General features: G+C 39.7%; 1 protein-coding gene across 1 annotated transcript in view; it reads right to left on the reverse strand.

Annotated features, from left to right (window-relative positions):
• The window catches only part of LOC124613062 (uncharacterized protein PB18E9.04c-like), a 104,482-nt gene that overhangs the window by 40,332 nt on the left and 45,926 nt on the right, over window positions 1-18,224 (reverse strand). Inside the window, exon 4 of the mRNA XM_047141645.1 lies at window positions 14,589-14,771. Coding sequence (XP_046997601.1) covers window positions 14,589-14,771 — 183 coding nt within the window. The remainder of the gene's footprint in view (window positions 1-14,588; window positions 14,772-18,224) is intronic.

Consider the following 18,224-nt stretch of genomic DNA (forward strand, 5'->3'; position numbering starts at 1 on the left):
CTTTTTACTTCTCTCCATCCCATTACCTCTCCCCTGCCCTCTGTCTAACTCCCAACTGCACATAGCTATTCTATGCTCTCTCCACCTCGTCCCTGCATGCTCCCCAGCAGCACATCAGTGCCCCCACCTCTACTCTGTTACCCCTCCGCCTCGTTGTCCCAGCCTCCACCTTACCTCCATCCAGTTGCCATTCCCATCATGCACTGCTTTTGCTGCTCACAGTGTGGCTTCAGCTGCCAGAGTCAGCAGTCAAATGTGTGTCAGTTGCATTTGCATGCGTTTGTGTGTGTGTGTGTGTGTGTGTGTGTGTGTGTGTGTGTGTGTGTGTGTGTGTGTGTGATCTATTTTCGACAAAGGCAAAGGCCTTGTTCGCCGAAAATTTGTTTGTAACAGTCTTTTTGTTGGGCCTTTCTGCGAGTCTGCATCTCCACTATATGGTGAGAAGCAACTTTCCTTTTCATAATGTTGTTAAACAATAATAACATTCAGCATGCTCTTAATGGTGGTGATGTAAATACAGCTGGAGCTAAAATAGATGCCTTTGATAAAGAAACCTATACTATTTACTAATATTAAGGTTGTTTTCGATAAGGCTGCAAAAAAGTTTTGAAACTGAGACATTTTTAACAACAATAATAAAGAAATGATGGAAGACCTAGATCAAAAGACTTAAATAAGAGGTAGTGAAATATGTAATTCTGTATACGGTTTAGTACAAATTTAGGAATGTGATTGGCTTAATTCATCAGAATATAAAAATATTAACAAATTGAAACAGTTACCTAAAGTTGTTGAACCACTGGATCTAAGAGACACTTTTTATGGTAGTCGAACTAACACAATAAATTTAAGAGCTAAAGCAAAAGGTATTAACACAAAAATAAAATATATCATGTATGAAGTGTTTATCCAACTGTGCAATATTATGATTATAATCCTGAGTAGCACCCTATAAACTGAGATATACTAAAAATGGTATGGATTTATAATATGTTAAGTATTGACACCTACAGGCATGTATCATCCTGTTTTGCCAGTGTGAATCAAGATCGATAAAAATGAATAACTATTGTTTGTTATGTGTGGCAAATGTGGAGAAGAGAACATAAATAAATGTAATCACAATGATGAGGATAGAAGTTTTATTGGAACTTGGACAAATAATGAAGTAAGTAAAGCTACAGAAAAAGGATTCAAAAGTTTAGATGACTATGAAGTGTGGGACTTTAAAAATATGAGCAACATGTTGTCAAAATCACATGAAAAACTTTAGGAAAACGAAATTAGAAACCCCCCATAGTTTTGAAACTACTGAGGTATATAGAAGATATGTGAAGAACAATAGGTATTGACTTAGATATTGACACAATAAAAGTAAACCCTGGAAAATGAACTGTTGCTTCATTATGGAGAAAATTTGGGCAACAGCAAAATACGAGCCAAATTGAGTATGTGACAGATTTACAACAATTTTATGAAATACTATTGATGATTGATTAGATAATATAGATATAAATTTTATTAATGAGCGTATGGTAGAGATGAAGTACAATTTCAAAGAGCATTATGTAGAAAATAATGTAGCCAAAAATATTTTTATAGCGATATCCATCATATCAAATACAAGGCTTAGGTTGTATGATAGGTTAGATAAGCTCTATAGAAAGCTGTTATATATATTGATATGGATAGTATAGTATAAATTGATAATGGTAAAAATACTGTGGAAGCAGGTTGTTTGATAGGTGAATGGACTGATGAGAAAGGAAATAACTGGATTACAGACTGGGCTTTAAATGAAAATAAAAGTTAGTATTTTGAGTAAAATGATAAAGGCACAGAGATGAAAGTAAAGGGCTTCACTTTAAACTATAAAAATAGTCAAAAGTAGAACGATAAATCTGTGATAAGATTAACTGAGAATGAAGTGAAAGAAAAGGTACATTAGATTCCAATCAGACAACGAGAGATGTAGACACTAAAAATTTAATAAGCAAGCAAGTTAAGAAAGAATTTTCATTTCAGCACAATAAAAGTGAAGATATAGAAAATTATGATACAGTACCTTATGGATATTAAAATAAACTTTCTGTATCTTCTAATGTAATTATATTAGCTATTTCATTATAACGATTGAATAAATTTATTAGTTGTTTTTTATTGTATTCTCTGATATCTATATCACTAGACGTAGATTTTCTGGTTATTGGATAAAAAACTTTTAAAAGTAGTGTACAAGCCTTACTGCAATTTTTTATTATTTTTGGTATATTAATTATTGGTAAGTGATAATGATTAAAGTGACACTTCTCTATTTTTTACAGTTATAACACACATGATTTTTCTATTGCTACCAATATTTCTATATCAGTTTCTCCAAATGTCTCATGTTCTGCATAAGCATTATGTCTCATACTTCTCAAATGTGCTATGATTCAACATGTTTTAAATTAATATTTGGAAGTATCACATTTAAGTTACTTCTCTTTTCTTTAATATTTCTCTCAACGGAAATATTTTGGTCAAATTTCAATTAGTTCCATACATTAGTCATAGTCATCCTCATTTAGAAGATAAATAATTTTTATTTTTGATAAAATTTTAATCTACATAAATGGAGGCTCTACTGAAGAAGCTCAATAAAGCAAACAGCTGTAATGTGTTTAAAAAGATCAGTGAGTGAGAAGTAATTAATTTATATTATGCTCCTATTTAAAAACTAGGTAAGGTAAAAAAAATTGTATTGAGTTTGATAATAAATTTAAAATTTCAGTTACCTGAAATTAATTATTGATTGTTATTTTCAGTTTTTGGAAGATGGGAGTATAAAATTAAGATTCAAGGGGATGAAGAAACTAAAAAATAATGATGACGAATTTAATGTTGTAGAAATTTTGTTTTTACTGAAATTCGTTTATTTAGCCTGGTTCATTATTTTTGAGATATTAGTTTTTTTTGAGCCCTCCATTTTTAATATTTCTTGTTCAATAATTAATCTTTTTATGTTAATTTATGCCAATGCATGTAGTTTGTGGGATGCTGTTGATTTTTATGTAGACAATATTGTTTGTTCAGTAATTTGGGTCCTTCTGTGGTCTACATGTCCAATTAGTTATACTGTACAAGACTCTTCTAAACTGCATAACTTACTGCAGCCTACATCCGTTCGAACTTACTGTACTCGAGTGTTGGTACCCTCTTCCCACTATCCTCCAGACACACACACACACACACAAACACACACACACACACACACACACACACACACACACACACTCACACACACACATGCATACACACAGAAACATTTCCCACCATTACTAATAAGCATTCGCATTTGTTGTATCCACTGATCATTTCTTTGAATCATGATATGACATAAATTTCGTTTCTCCTGATTCAGTTCACTAGTGCTTCACTAGTTACTCCATATACCCACATAATATTCAGTGTTCTTCCGTAGCAACATTTTTCAAAAGCTTGTATTCTCTTCTTGTCTGAAAAGTTTATTGTACATTTTTCACTTCCGTACAAGCAACACTCCAGATAAATACCGTCATAAAAAGACTTCCTAATTAAATGTTATCAATTTTGTCTCTTTCAGAAATATTTCTTCTCCTATTGCCAGGCAGTGCTTTATATTCTCTCTACTTCTGGCCATGTCTCTTATTCTGCTGCCAAATAGCAAAACACATAGGCTACATATAGCATATCTTTCTTTAATCTATTTCCCTCGGCATCCCGCGATTTAAGCCAACTTTATTCTATTACCCTTCTTTTACTTTTGTTGGTAGTCATTGTATAAGGTCTTTTCATGAGACTATCCATGTGGTATAGCTGATCATCAACGTCCATCGCCGTTTGTGACAGTATTACAATGTCATCAGCAAACCTAAAGGTTTTTACATGTTTTCCCTAAGTTGTAACTCCATTTCCAAATATCATTTTGCTTTCCTTTATTGCTTGCTCAGTATACAGATTTAATAACACTGGGGATAGGGTACAAACCTGTTTCACTTCCATCTGATCTACTGCTACTTTATGATGCCCTTTGACTCTTATAGCCAAAGTCTGGTTTCTGTACAAGCTGTTGATAAGCTTTTGCTTCCTTCATTTTATCCTTGTTGCCTCCAGATTTTCTTAAAGTGAATTCCACCTTTCTCTAAATTCACGAATACTGTAAAGGTAGATTTGTCTTTTTTTCATGCTGTTTTCTAAGTTAAGTCTCTCCTGTAGTGGCTTTCTCTCGGATCTTCCATTCTTCCATAAATATTTCGTTTGAGGACTTGTTAATCTCGTGGTTCTGTAATACACGCATCTGCCAGCTGATGCCTTTTTTAAAGCTGAAATTATCTGACACTTTTTGAAGTATGGGGATATTTCGCCAGTCCCATATAACTTGTATAACCGGTGAGTCATTTTGTCACCGTCGGACCTCCAAAGGGTCTTAATAATTCTGCGGAAACGTCATCTCCTCTAGGTGGCATGTTTCGACATGCGTCTTTGGGTACTCTGTGAAAGTGTTCTCACAGCATCGTATCTCCCACCTTTATTGATTGATTGATTGACTGATTGAGAATTCATATCTAGTACAGCAGGTTTTGTGTAATACAGAGAACCGCGTTTAACAGTTAGCGTGGTGACGGCAATTCGTCTGCAGACCGCTGGCAGCGCGCTTCTCTTGTCTTCCCTGTTGACCGGGTGCCTTCAGACTCCGTCACAGTCTCAGCACCCGGACGGCAGTCACCGCACACGCTTCGACTGTACACTGGACGCTCGTAGCTTTTGTTGTCAGCTGCCGTGTTGGTGACGAATACAGATAATCGTGTCGGCTTTCGGTAAGTTTGACTGGCAGCAAAAGCTTTTCCTTTCGGACTTTCGTGGCCTCCAAAACATACTAAAAATAATTTTTCAGTTTATTTCACTACATCAGTTTTACTAGTTTTCATCGCCAACTTCACTTTGTTCTTCAATAATTCAACGACCCAATACTCTCCTAGATAACGTTTATGAGGAACATTGTCTGTTGTTTAGGATAGGCCGACAGGAACATATTTTAATTGTAAAAACTATGACAGTCCGTGATTTTAACGCAAGTCAATCCCTTTTTGGCAGTTGGTCCACGTTACTTCGGGACTGTCATCATCTCTTTTTCATTTTAGATATCGCTTCACTCAAGAATCAGTTTCTAGTTCCTGATTCTGTTCTTTCGTTTTTTAAACATGACGTTCATCATTGATGATCAATTGAGGAGGACTGAGAACTTTACCTAGCCACGCCAACTGTTACTCTGTGGCATTCTGTAAGTAATCCCTATACCACATGACGTAGCATTAGTAAGTACCCTTCTTTTGGTATGAAATTACAGATCTTATTTATTCTCTGTGGGGCGTATGTGATCCACACCTAGTTGCCTCACTACATGCGTAATGTTTTATTCCATATTTGAGTCTTTTCATCCTTTATTCTAAGATATCTCAGACAACTTCAAATCAAAGCATTAATTTATAAAAAAATTCTGTACAGATATACACTAAGAATGCAACTTACAAATTGCGAAGCGGGATGTTTGGGTCTCTACTCGACTTCAATAAGTACAGCTGCAGCGGACTGTTGCACTTTTCGTTCACTTTTATATTTCAGTAGCTTTAACAGTTGTTGTCTTTTATGAACTGTCAGTCAATCATGTATAATAATTTTAGCTGTGGCTGCCAAATTGTTAAAATTATCTGCCCCCATCCTTAACTACTTACTCTTCTGTTTCTCTAATATTTTTCTGCTTATGATGATTGTAGCAGCTGTTATTACATTAATTGATTTTCTCAGTATCCAATAATCATTTTGTCATAAATCTCACTATTTCACCATTCCACGTAATAAGTCTCTTCTACATTAAGCTTGCCTTACTTCTCTTATCATATTCTCTCATTCAATGTTTTTCTTTCGCATTCAAATTCTTATATTAGCCTCAGTTGTCGTCAAGTTCCTCTTTCAGACAGTGAATGTATGACCAGACTATCAACAAATTTTTTTGAAAGGAAGCTGTCACCATGAAAATGTTTTTCAATGGTTTTGATACAGTTCTCGTCTTCTTAATGAAGCCTTTCACTAACGTTTGCACCCTCACGTCGTTGCTCTTTTCTGATTCTTGCAACTTCACTGGCAGTATCAACCCTAAGGCTTGGAAACCAGCCATTTGACGAACTTGTTTTCACAGTAACTGTGATTTCTTATAGTGTCAATTTTAATTCAAAATCCGACCAACGCGTTGAATCGAATCTGAGAGTTTTCCACTCGATTCTAAAGGTACTTGACCTTTTTACTATATACCAAAACAGTTTTAAGGTTATTTAAACTGCTATGAAATGTAAAGAAACTTGGTAAATCGTAAAATATAAACTTCATGCGGCTTTCGGAAATTTAGTTAGGGAACTGAATCTACTGCTTTTAGACATTTTAGAAAGACCATTCTGCTGTATTTTTTTCAGTAATGTATGACTAAAGCTCATAGCTAGATAAAAAATGTATAAAACAATATGTCAGTAAATGTAACAGTGTACAAAAATGATCCATTATTTTATTATTATTTTATTTCATTTTCAGTAAAACATCTGTGACGTATTTGATACTGCCATGGAGCACTGATAGATACCTCGTCGTATACTTAGATTTTATTTATGCGTAATGCTCTCTTCTTTCACATTTTCCCTTCATGATTCTACCTTTCCTATGCTTTGCTGCGTCCTTCTATATTATCTTTAAATTAATGTGCCCTGAGTTTGTGCCCAACTGCAGGAACAATTTGTCTCCTCCCAAACAACCACAAGTGAATTACAAACGTTTGGACGGACGGGCAGTATTTAAAACACAGTCTGACGTACACACTGAAGTGGAGAAAAGCCTCGTCAAATTCTCCACCAAGGCACGTAAGCATATTCACAAGAGATTTGCATCACATACTCAGTACTGTATCTGAGTACATAGCGCCCAGAATGAACTGTTTTTGTGTATGCATTTTTGTTCAGTCTCTGTAAAGACGTTGATGAAGTTTCTCAGCCTTTGAGGAAAAGTATTGTTTGCCATTGCACGAAAAGAGCGTGCCCCGAACTTCAGATATTATGGAATCCGAATTTGCTTGATTTGTTTGAACCGCCATCTCGAAACAGCAACGCGAGCTGCATGTTTGTGTTGGTGGAAGGCTGCAACACTATTAAGAAACTCGCCTTATGGAGCACACTAACGTTGGTCAGTATCCAGTCATATAACGGGTATGGACCCCATTCAGACGGTAAGGGATGAAAATGGAAAACGAAATAAAAACTGTGCCGTACCAAATGAAAATCAATACACCTTAAAGAAGGGACCTATGCGAAAAAAAACTTTTGTCTATAAGACCTGATTCTTACATAGATTTTATGCTTTAAATGATGAGAAAATTTATCCTCTAGTCGTATGAAAGCAACTAAAAAGGTCACATAGCTCTGTCTGTCTCCTACGGCGCCCTCATATACTGTATGTATACACTGAGCAGACAAAAGTTGCGATACGCACGTATAAAGACGGCGGTACTGTCGCGTGCACAAGGTATAAAAGGGCAGCGGATTGCAGGAGCTGTGATTTGTAGTCACATGATTCACATGAAATGGTTTACGATGTCATTATGGCCGCATGACCGGAATTAATAGACTTTGAAAGCGGAGTGGTTGTTGGAGCTAGACACATGGGACATTACATTCTGGAAATCGGTAGAAAATTCAGTTTTCCAAGATCCACAGTGTCAATAGTGTGCCGAGAATACCAGATTTCAGGCATTACCTCACGCGACGGACACTGCAATGGCCATCGGCCTTCAGTAATGACCGAGAGCAGCGGCGTTTGCTTAGAGTTGTCAGTGCTAACAGACTAGCAACAGTGCTTGAAATATACGCAGAAATCACTGTGGGACGTACGAGGAACATAGCCGTTAGGAGAGAGCGGCGACATTTGGCGTTAGTGGGCTGTGGCAGCAGGCAACAGACGCGAGTGCCTTTGCTAAAAGCACGACATCGCATGCTACGCCCCTCCTGGGCTCGTGGCCGAATGGATTGCAGCCTAGACGACTGGAAATCCGCGGCCTTGTCAGATGAGTGCCGACTTCCGTTGGTGAGAGTGGCGCAGAGCCACGGACCCTAGCTGATAATAAGGCACTGTTAAAGCTGTTGGTGGCTCCATAATGGTGTGGGCTGTTGTTACACGGTTTGGACCGACTGGGTCTTCTGGTCCAGCTGAACCGATCAATGACTGGAACTGGTTATGTTAGGCTATTTGGAGACTATCTGCAGTCATTCATGGACTTCATGTTCCCAAACAACGATGCAGTTTTTATGGATGACAGTGCACCAGGTCACCGTCCGCCCCCGGTAGCTGAGCGGTCAGCGCGACAGAATGTCCATCCTAAGGTCCCGGGTTCTCTTCCCGGCTGGATCGGAGATTTTCTCCGCTCAGGGACTGGGTGTTGTGTTGTCCTAATCATGATCATTTCATCCCCATCGACGCGCAGGTCGCCGAAGTGGCGTCACATCGAAAGACCTGCACCAGGCGAACGGTCTACCCGACGGGAGGCCCTAGTCGCACGACATTTAACCACGTCACCGGGCGACAGTTGATCGTGGCTGGTTTGGTGAACGTCCTGCAGTTTGAGCGAATGATGTGGCCACTCAGATAGCCCGACGTGAACCCCATGCAAAGCTTGACGGACATAACCGAGAGTTAAGTTGTACACATACTCCTACACCAAAAACACTTTGGCAGTTGTGGACCGCTGTAGAGGCTGCATGGCTCGGTATTTGTGCAGGGTCCTTCCAACGACTTGCTGGGTCGATGCTACGTCGAGCTGCAGCATTATGCCCCACGACTCTCGTCACCTCACTGTCTACTGTGAGGGGCCAGAGTGTGCTAGTAACGTCTGGAGTAGTGAGAAAAAATCTAAATGTACAACCACTTTACACATGAAACAGTTTACAATGAAACGTTACTGCAAGTTTTGAGTACAATTTTTTTGTTAAAACACTGTAATAAACATTTTTGCGTACGTGTGTTACAAAATTCTTTTGAAAGCTGTTCCAACGTTCCTTTTCAAATTATTATGAGACGTTTTAGGCCCGTACAGTGGACGTGCTACATGAAGCTGCTGGAGAGCTCACACATGCTCATATGACCTCCTTACTGTGCTTTTGTGCAACAATAAGCCTTTAAGTGTACACGGCACGCCGGTATTAGCGGTCAAGGATAAATAGATTTTTCACTGTGTCTCGTATAGAACATATATTGTGCAATCTATATGTCTTTTTTTGTGATGCCGTGTTTCGCGATATTTTTGTACAACTTTTTTTTTCGTTTAGCACCTCTGTCTCTGAGGATCTGAAGATGGTCTGTACTTGTAATTCGATATCAAGTACCACTAAAAGACTTTGTAATCCACACGATAATTACTTCATTTAAAAAACGTCACGAGCGCAGCGTTCCCGCGGTAGCAAGTCATCATTCGAGATTCTCAGTATTTCTTGATTGTTTTTCCAACATAATCCACCTGTTCCAATACATTAGTAGTATTCTATGGATGAGATTCAATTGCACTCCTTTTCTCGGGTGCCTTGCTAACACATTCAGCGAAATAATGGGATCTGTCACTAGGCGCGCAGTAATATTACAGTGGCGTCGTGAATGGATGAAAGAATATTTTATCTCAAAAATCATTTTGTTCAAATGGTTCAAACGGCTCTAAGCACTATGGGACTTAACATCTGAGGTCATCAGTCCCCTAGATGGCTCTGGGCACTATGGGACTAAACTTCTGAGGTCATCAGTCCCCTAGACTTAGAACTACTTAAACCTAACTAAACTAAGGAGATCTGACACATCCATGCCCGAGGCAGGATTCGAACCTGCGAACGTAGCTGGAGCGCGGTTCCAATCATTTTGTACTATGTGAATTAAACACGATAAATTAAAAAGCGCGGAGACTCAAAATATACATCGTCTTTCTCTTAACCCATTTGGTCACCAATTATTTTTTTCCTGAAAAAAAAATCATGGCTTTGCTACCCAGTTCTTCGAATTAAATTATGGGTTTTCAGATGCATGAAATATTCCGAGGTGCCCCCCCCAAGGGGGATACAACGCGTCCCCAAATGAGGTCATTGCGTTCAAGTGGGTGCAGTACAAATCGAAAAGTCGAAGTATCTTATTTGATTTTATTTCATCAAAATACGTAAACTACACAAAGCTTACTTAATGATTATATACATAAACTATGGTTTTACACTTGTGAAGAATGATAATCAAAGAAACAATTTTTTCCATCCAGACATAAATGAATGTAACATTTTACACAGTAAAATGTGTTTTGCCTTTGCAACCCGGTTTGTTGCACCTGTCAAGTGATTTTTTGTCACTGACCACTGGAAGAAGCCCAACGTTGCCCAGACGAACGTCACCTTCTGGACGAACTTCCGCACTGGCTTGTTTTGAAGTACTTGCACTCTCATTAGTGGGACGCCCCTTCCTGGCAGCTGGCTTACCTATTTCTGTCAGTACTTTGGACACTCATCCCCTAAAATGAAGCAAATCGAGGGTCTTATTTTTAGCAACACCTAATTCTGATGCGTTTCTCTTGTACTCAATCCATGCATTTACACACGCAATATCAATCCATGAGCAAAGGAGCGAAGGGTCCACTTTCGCGATCTGATGAATGTCCGATAATGTGATCAGAAAATACATCTTGTAGATCCCTCCCATACGTTTATTTAAACTTCAATAACTTCTGGTCGGTCGATTTCAACATATTTCTCCAGACCCTATAATAAAAAATGCTATTACGAAAAGAAAAACTCATAGAAAACGTACATCTGAGTGACCCAGATGAAAAAGACGCTAAATTCATTTTATGTCGATTGTGGTGAGCACACGGCCGTATAGATTTTTTCAGCGCCTAAGTGATGGAATATGTTTCAGGCTGAAAAACTGGCTATAAACCGACGAAAATGGTTGTCGAAAATCGTGTTCCAATCGCTAACTGCTGTCTTCGGGTGCGAAGCCCGCTAAATGCCCAATAGGCGTGGCTGTCGCCCTGCCAAGTTCAGGATCCTGTTCAGAAACTAAATGCTGCTTTATTTATCATTAGAACAGTATCTGAAATAAGTGACAATTCAACACGAAAAGTAGTCTGCTTCGCATATTTTCATACGCTTATGTCGTATGGTATTATTTGTTGGGGTAATTCTTCTGATTCAAAAAGGGTATTTTTGGCTCAAAAACGGGCTGTTCGATCTATATGTGGTGTAAGTTCGAGAGCCTCTTGTCGACCCCTATTCAATAGTCTGGGAATTCTGACATTGCCCTCACAGTATATATTTTCTTTAACGTCGTTTGTTGTTAGCAATATTAGCCTATTCCCAAGAGTTAGCAGCTTTCACTCAGTTAATACTAGGCAGAAATCAAATCTGCATGTGGAATGCACTTCCTTGACTCTTGTGCAGAAAGGAGTGCAATATTCTGCGGCATCCATTTTCAATAAACTACCACAAGAACTCAAAAATCTCAGCAGGAGTCCAAGCTCTTTTAAGTCTAAACTGAATAGTTTCCTTGTGGCTCACTCCTATTCTGTCGAGGAGCTCCTGGAAGAGCAAAATAATTAAGCAAATTCCAGTGTTACATTGTTGATTTTCTTTATTTAAACTTACGACTTGTCGCCTGAATATGTTTTTTATATTTCATTTTATCTGTTTCTACTATCGTGCTATAATTTCATGTATTGACTCGTTCCATGACCATGGAGACTTCTCCTTAATTTGGTCCCACGGAACAATAAATAAATAAATAAATAAATAAATAAAGTGGCCTTCGTCTATCTTGGAGTCGGGGCATTGTGAAATCACCATAAGAAGACTAAAAAGACAGCCAAATACATTTCTATGCTATCACAAGCTTTCAATCATAATCTCCTCATTTGGAGACATGCATAAAGTTACAGATATGTCACTTACCTTTCGTTCTGAAAGACGTCTTTAGTTATCACACTCAAGAATGCACCTTTCTAAGCACAAATAATTTTTTACCTACATTCAGAAGACATTAACCGGCTGACGGGAGGTACAAAGATTACTGGGAAGCGCCCGTGTCACTGAGCACATTCAGTTTTGTTCTGTGGGACCACAAATTGACAGGAGATGTCGACACTTTTTTCAAATAAACTCTCTGTTTGTGACAATCTGAGGACAATAATCACAAATGGTACAATTTAACGAATTTTAATATACTAATCATTTATTTAGTGTGTCCTTATATGAGGACGCCATGATTGAAAGGGTTATGTTGAAGGAGGTATCTGATCGTGAATGAGACGCAGTGCACAACATACACACAGCATAGGCGTACCTCTGAAAATTTGCAATTGAAAGCTCGACCAACTGTTTGTTAGCTTAAGTTACTGATTTTGGTACAAGAGATTAACTCAAACTGATCTTTTCAAACAACGTCACATACCCAGAAAATGCAAAAAGGGGAAAGTCAACGAGAAGGAGAGGATGTTCTGCCTTCCAAAAATAATGATCCTGAGCATAAAGTCAGGAAGTGTATGTTGGGGTTAAGGTACAGATTTTTGGGTAGAGGAGGAGCTCTGTTTCTGGTTGTTTCAGCAACCAGATTTCACAATTTCCCATTTTAAATAGCGTACTGCGACTATTCTAGAAATCCACACGTATTATAACAATGTATGTATGTCTGTTCCAAATCTCCATAACTACTGGATCGATTTAAACCAAACTTGGTAGGGCCTACATGTATCGCTTACTGCCTGGGAAGAAGCACTATGCGGGTAGGAACCACTTATCTGTCTACGAGAATGAGGTGAAGGCGTAGTGCAGTCCGTGACGCGCAGACACCAGAATTTTTTCAGCCAATATTTGAGAATGAGAGATCATTGTCACTTGCAACAAACTGTAAGCGCAATATCAAACTTCTACGACAATTTTTCTCACTTACACCTCGTACAAAATGATGAAAGGAAACAGTGTATCGCTTAATGCATTTTCGCTGCAATACAGTACAACTGCTAACGGTCTTGCCGCTGTGGTAACGTCTGTTCCCGTCACATCACTGAAGTTAAGCGCTGTCGGGCTGGGCTAGCACTTGGATGGGTGACCATGCCGTCTGTAGAGTGCTGTTGGCAAGCGGTGTGCACTCGGCCCTTGTGAGGCAAACTGAGGAGCTACCCGATTCAGAAGTAGCGGCTCGAGTCTCGTAAACTGACATACGACCGGGAGAGCTGAGGATGACACGGCGGCCGGTCGGTACCGTTGAGCCTTCGTGGCCTGCTCGGGCAGAGTGTAGTTTAGTTTTTATACAATGAAACTGCCACAACAGACACGACTTCTTTGTTACTAACTCTATTCGCCACACGTTTTGCAGCCAGTAGGCCTATACACATACGGTTGAACGCAGGTCGAAAATTATGTCATTGTACGACACATAATTCAATAGATATCACGTCATAATTACTGGATCCGTGGAAAACTGCCACATCATGTTTGACGTTTTAATTTATTACTGCATTTCTGCTAACTGTACTCCCAACAAATTACTCATACAGTATCCACATAGTCGCTGAGCGTAGCTGCAAAATTATATCATTGTAGATAGAAGATAAGACGCTATGAACATGGAACTGCCTGAAAACGAAACCACAGGATGAAATTCGCTAGAGATAGAGATGAAATTGTGTACAAATATGGGATAATAATGTTACATGTATGTGACATGTGTATACACGGGTGGAGCCGCAGGTAAAAAGCTCCCACTATGCCCCTGCATAGATTTCAGCTAAACTTGGTGCACATGCTACAGTCTGGAAAGAAGCACTTTTGGGGGCGAGGACCACCAACCTTGCAATCGCAATAATTAAAGAAGAAATTATGGGAGACAAAGGATGAGACCACCTGGCTAGTTTACCTGCAAGGACGACGTGTTTCAAGCCAATGACGAAAGCGTGGGGTGTATGCAACGACTTAATTCATTTTGGAGGTCAAAGCAAGTGCGTTTGCACAGTGATCTGAAGTTTCATATATATTCTTACCATGTTAATTCTCTTATTAGATAAGGTGATTAAATTACTTGTGATCCATTTTAGAGTATGTTCTCCGACACACTTAACAATCTATTTCATAGTAGGTTATTGTATTTCTTACTGAATGAGCATTTTGATAATAATGTTAATTTGCCTTCTATGTTCAAATTCCGGGGAATATCACATGGCAGCCTTGCAAGGAACCTAAAATAAATGCGATTTCCACACCACAACCCTCAGCACAATATCTGTTGTAATGAGCTCCAGAAGATTTCGGAAACTGTGTTTTCCAGAGTCAGCTGTAGAACATTGTCTATCAAAATAATGAAAATCGTTAGCCTTTTTTTTTAGAATTAATGTTACACAGTTTTTCTTTTATCGTAGGCTAAAAGCACAAAAATTAAAGTCGTCTCATGCCATGCACAACAACAATGGTTTAACTGAGGCAGGTGTGTCCTGCTGATAGCTTACGCAGTGCACTTACTGGTAGGTGCTCGGGTTGTAAATTCCTCCGTGTGGGCATCTGTACAAAGAGGGGTAAATTTCGACCCCGTCGTCGCTGACACAGATGTAGTAGATGCTGGGGTTTCCAGGAAATGTATTGGTATCGGCTAGGGCGTCGCACACGATGGGAAGGCTGCTGCATATGCTGCCCGTTAGCTCTTCACTGAAACAGATTGTACGCTCCATTGGGAATCAGTGCTTTGTACAGTCACCTCGCCAACAAAGTCCCATATATACATAAAATACAAACATAATGTAACCAAATGTTTGCATTAAAGTTATTACTTAAAGGTAGATTCGAAGAGTCTAAAATAGCAACAAAACAGGTGTGTTCAGCTTTTTGGTTTTTTTTCTGTCTGGGTAGCGGTAGCCAACGCTTAGAAATTAGTGAATAAATCTTTACTGATTTTTCACCATTGTAGCTGCCGTAGCCCAGCCAAGATTCCAAGATATGGAGCTTTGCTCACCGTGGCAGCAGGGGCGCTACTTGTAGCCTTAGAGCAAGGAGACAGAGGGGTCTAACTGTATGTTGCATCCAGTAGCTAACGATGCACATACTGTGCTGTTACAAAGTTACTTCAAAGGTATCATAAAACATACGAAATTGCAGATGGAAACGAAAGACCTGTGTTCGCATACAAAGTACTAGGAGGGTGACGTCGCGGTTTACAGTAAACTCTCGAAACATAACACACACACACACACACACACACACACACACACACACACAGTGTAAACACTAGCTCCATCACAAACCAAAGGTGACAGACATAAGGAGTTATCGATAGTGAAATTAATAATGAAGCGGTGAGGGAGCATTGAGTCAGTTCTCTGTTTTTTTTGACAAGCGAGATAGACGGTTTCCATGCAGATTTTGAACAAAAACCTCCATCTCTGTTTATATGGTTCAAATGGCTCTGAGCACTATGGGACTTAACATCTGAGGTCATCAGTCCCCTAGAACTTAGAACTACTTAAACCTAACTAACCTAAGGACATCACACACATTCATTCCCGAGGCTGGATTCGAACCTGCGATGGTTCCAGACTGAAGCGCCTAGAACCGCTCGCCCACTCCGGCCGGCATCTATTTATAGGGTTACTTCCTAATTTAATATCAACTGCTTCCTTAACACTAGCCCAATAGCTGCAAGTGCATACCAGTAGGGTTCAAAGTTTAAAGAGACCCTCTCACGTACCTAATGAACATCCCCTAAGCTATAGGGAAAGACGAGAAAACTTCACAGTATGTACAAGAACGAAGACGGAACAATAAGACTAGAACATTAAGATTGAACTGCTCCGGTTAGAAAGAGGGCTAAGACAGGAATGCTGCTTCCACCCCTAAATCTATACATCGAAGAAACAATGACAGGACTAAAAGAAATCTTCAAGAGTAGTATTATAATTCGTGGGAGAAGGATATCTATGATAAGATTCACCGATGACATTGCTATCCACAGTGAACGTGAACAAGTATCGTAGGATCTGTTGAATAGAATCAACAAGCCAATGAGTACAGAATATGAACTGAGATAAACCGCAGAAGGCTGAAAATAGTGAGAAGTAGCAGAAATGAGAACGGCGAGGCACTTAACATCAAAAATGGTGATCACGAAGTAGGGAAGTAAAGGAATTCATTTACCTTTTAAGCAAAATAATCCTTGTCTGACGAACCAAGGAGAACGTAGAAAGCAGACTAGCACATGGGAAGTGGGCGTTCTCGGCCAAAACAAGTCTTCCAGCAACAAAAATAAGCCTTGATTTGAGGAAGAAATTTCTGAGAATGTACGTTTGGAGCCCAACATTGTATGTTAGTGGATGGAGGACTATAGGAAAACCAGAACAAAAGAGGATCGAAATGCCTGAGACGCGGTTTTATAGAAGGTTCACTGTTTGGTTAAGGAATGAGGAAGTTCTCCTAAGATTCTGGGAATAAATGAACATGTGGAAAACTCTGAGTAGAAAAAAGGACAAGATAGTAAGTCGTGTGTTAAGATATCTGAGAATAGCTTCCACGGTAGAAGACGCTGCAGCAGAGGGTAAAAACTGTAGACGACGATAGTGTCTGGAATACCTTCAGCGTAGATCGCAAGTGCTACCCTAAGGTGAAGAGAATGGCACAGGAGAGCAATTGGTGGCCGTCGTCGTCAAAACTGTCTGATGTCTGATGGCTCAAACAAAAATTGTTTAATGGGCATCTCAGTAAATCTATGTTTTGCAGACAATGTTCGCATTGTGGGACGTATCCCAGTGGCGATCCTTGCTATGGACCTAATGCGACAGATTAAAATGTTTCACAGTCATTTCACACGGAAATCTATCTTGCCTCTCACGATGCTGCGAATGAGCCCCAATCCGAGATCTTATGAAGCTTCAGTGGGGCCTGACGGAATGAATCCTCTTGTCAATTGTGAGACAGTAACATTTTTGCATCCTGCTGACATGCATAGCACAACCTGTCTTTTAAATAACCTTTCCACACTGAACCAAAGAACACGCCGCTTCAGGTCGGGCAGTCGTCCAGAGCAGCCCACTGAGGTAAGTTCAGAAATAGCAACGACACTGCACCATCAAGTGGATAAACAACGATTTGGGCTCGTCAAAATGTCAATATGCTATTCAAGAATATCGACATTGGCCCCTGTTTCACTGATGTGAGCTTAAAACGGCCACAAATATCTGCAGAACCTAATATAAATGTAGCCGTACTTTGTGAAAGATATCCTACTGCGCATATGGTAGCAACAAGACTGTTCCTCCCATTCCAAATAGATAATTATAGACCTTCTGCACAGGACATTGCTACAGTATATCTGTGCCTTGTTCGGCATGGAAACACCAAAAGGCCCGCACGCTCACCGGAGTACGTTATCAGCGTGCTTACGACATGACATTGACCTTTAGCACCAGGTTACAGTGATAAGGACTTCCAATGCCAGGTTACGCCCTTGGGCTCCTTGGTGACCCGCCCCCCCCACCCCCAACACCACTCCCCCCCCCCCGCCCCCCTCGGAGAACATCAGCAATTAATCATGGTCACCGAGGGAAACTCCCACATATCTTATGAAATTGTTTGATTCATATTCAAGGTTATAATGCAACTCAATAGTGGTTATGTAAATAAAATTGGCGGGAAAGACCTTCCTCTTCCTCTCAGCCAATGGGAGCAGAATAAAATGGCGGGAGTCTCAGTAGACCAATAAGACATGGGCACCCCTCCACCCACATACCACGCTTTGTAAATGCGGTACTTGAGTGGAAGTGGAAGGCGTTCACTTCAGAGCCGGACAGCACAGACAGGGTCATGACGTGCTATTTGTTAATAACAAATTACATTAAGTCACACCACTTGGTTGTATTTGTTAATAACAATCAATAAAACGCCATTATCGTATTTATTCCTTATCTCTACACAATTTTCCGCATTTGTAGCTGGGGCACTCTGGAAGGAGAATCTGTAGGCTGTGTGTATTTGTTAATAACCAATTAAGTGAGGCCTAGGCTACGGCTATTTGATAACAATAGTTTAATATTTCGTCATTCGAGGCGCCAGCAGAGATCACAAACAGGCAGATATCTGAATACTCTTTTTCCGTCAAGTTTCGCGTTTTAT

Source organism: Schistocerca americana, chromosome 4 (genome assembly GCF_021461395.2).
Source record: "Schistocerca americana isolate TAMUIC-IGC-003095 chromosome 4, iqSchAmer2.1, whole genome shotgun sequence".
NCBI lineage: Eukaryota > Metazoa > Arthropoda > Insecta > Orthoptera > Acrididae > Schistocerca > Schistocerca americana.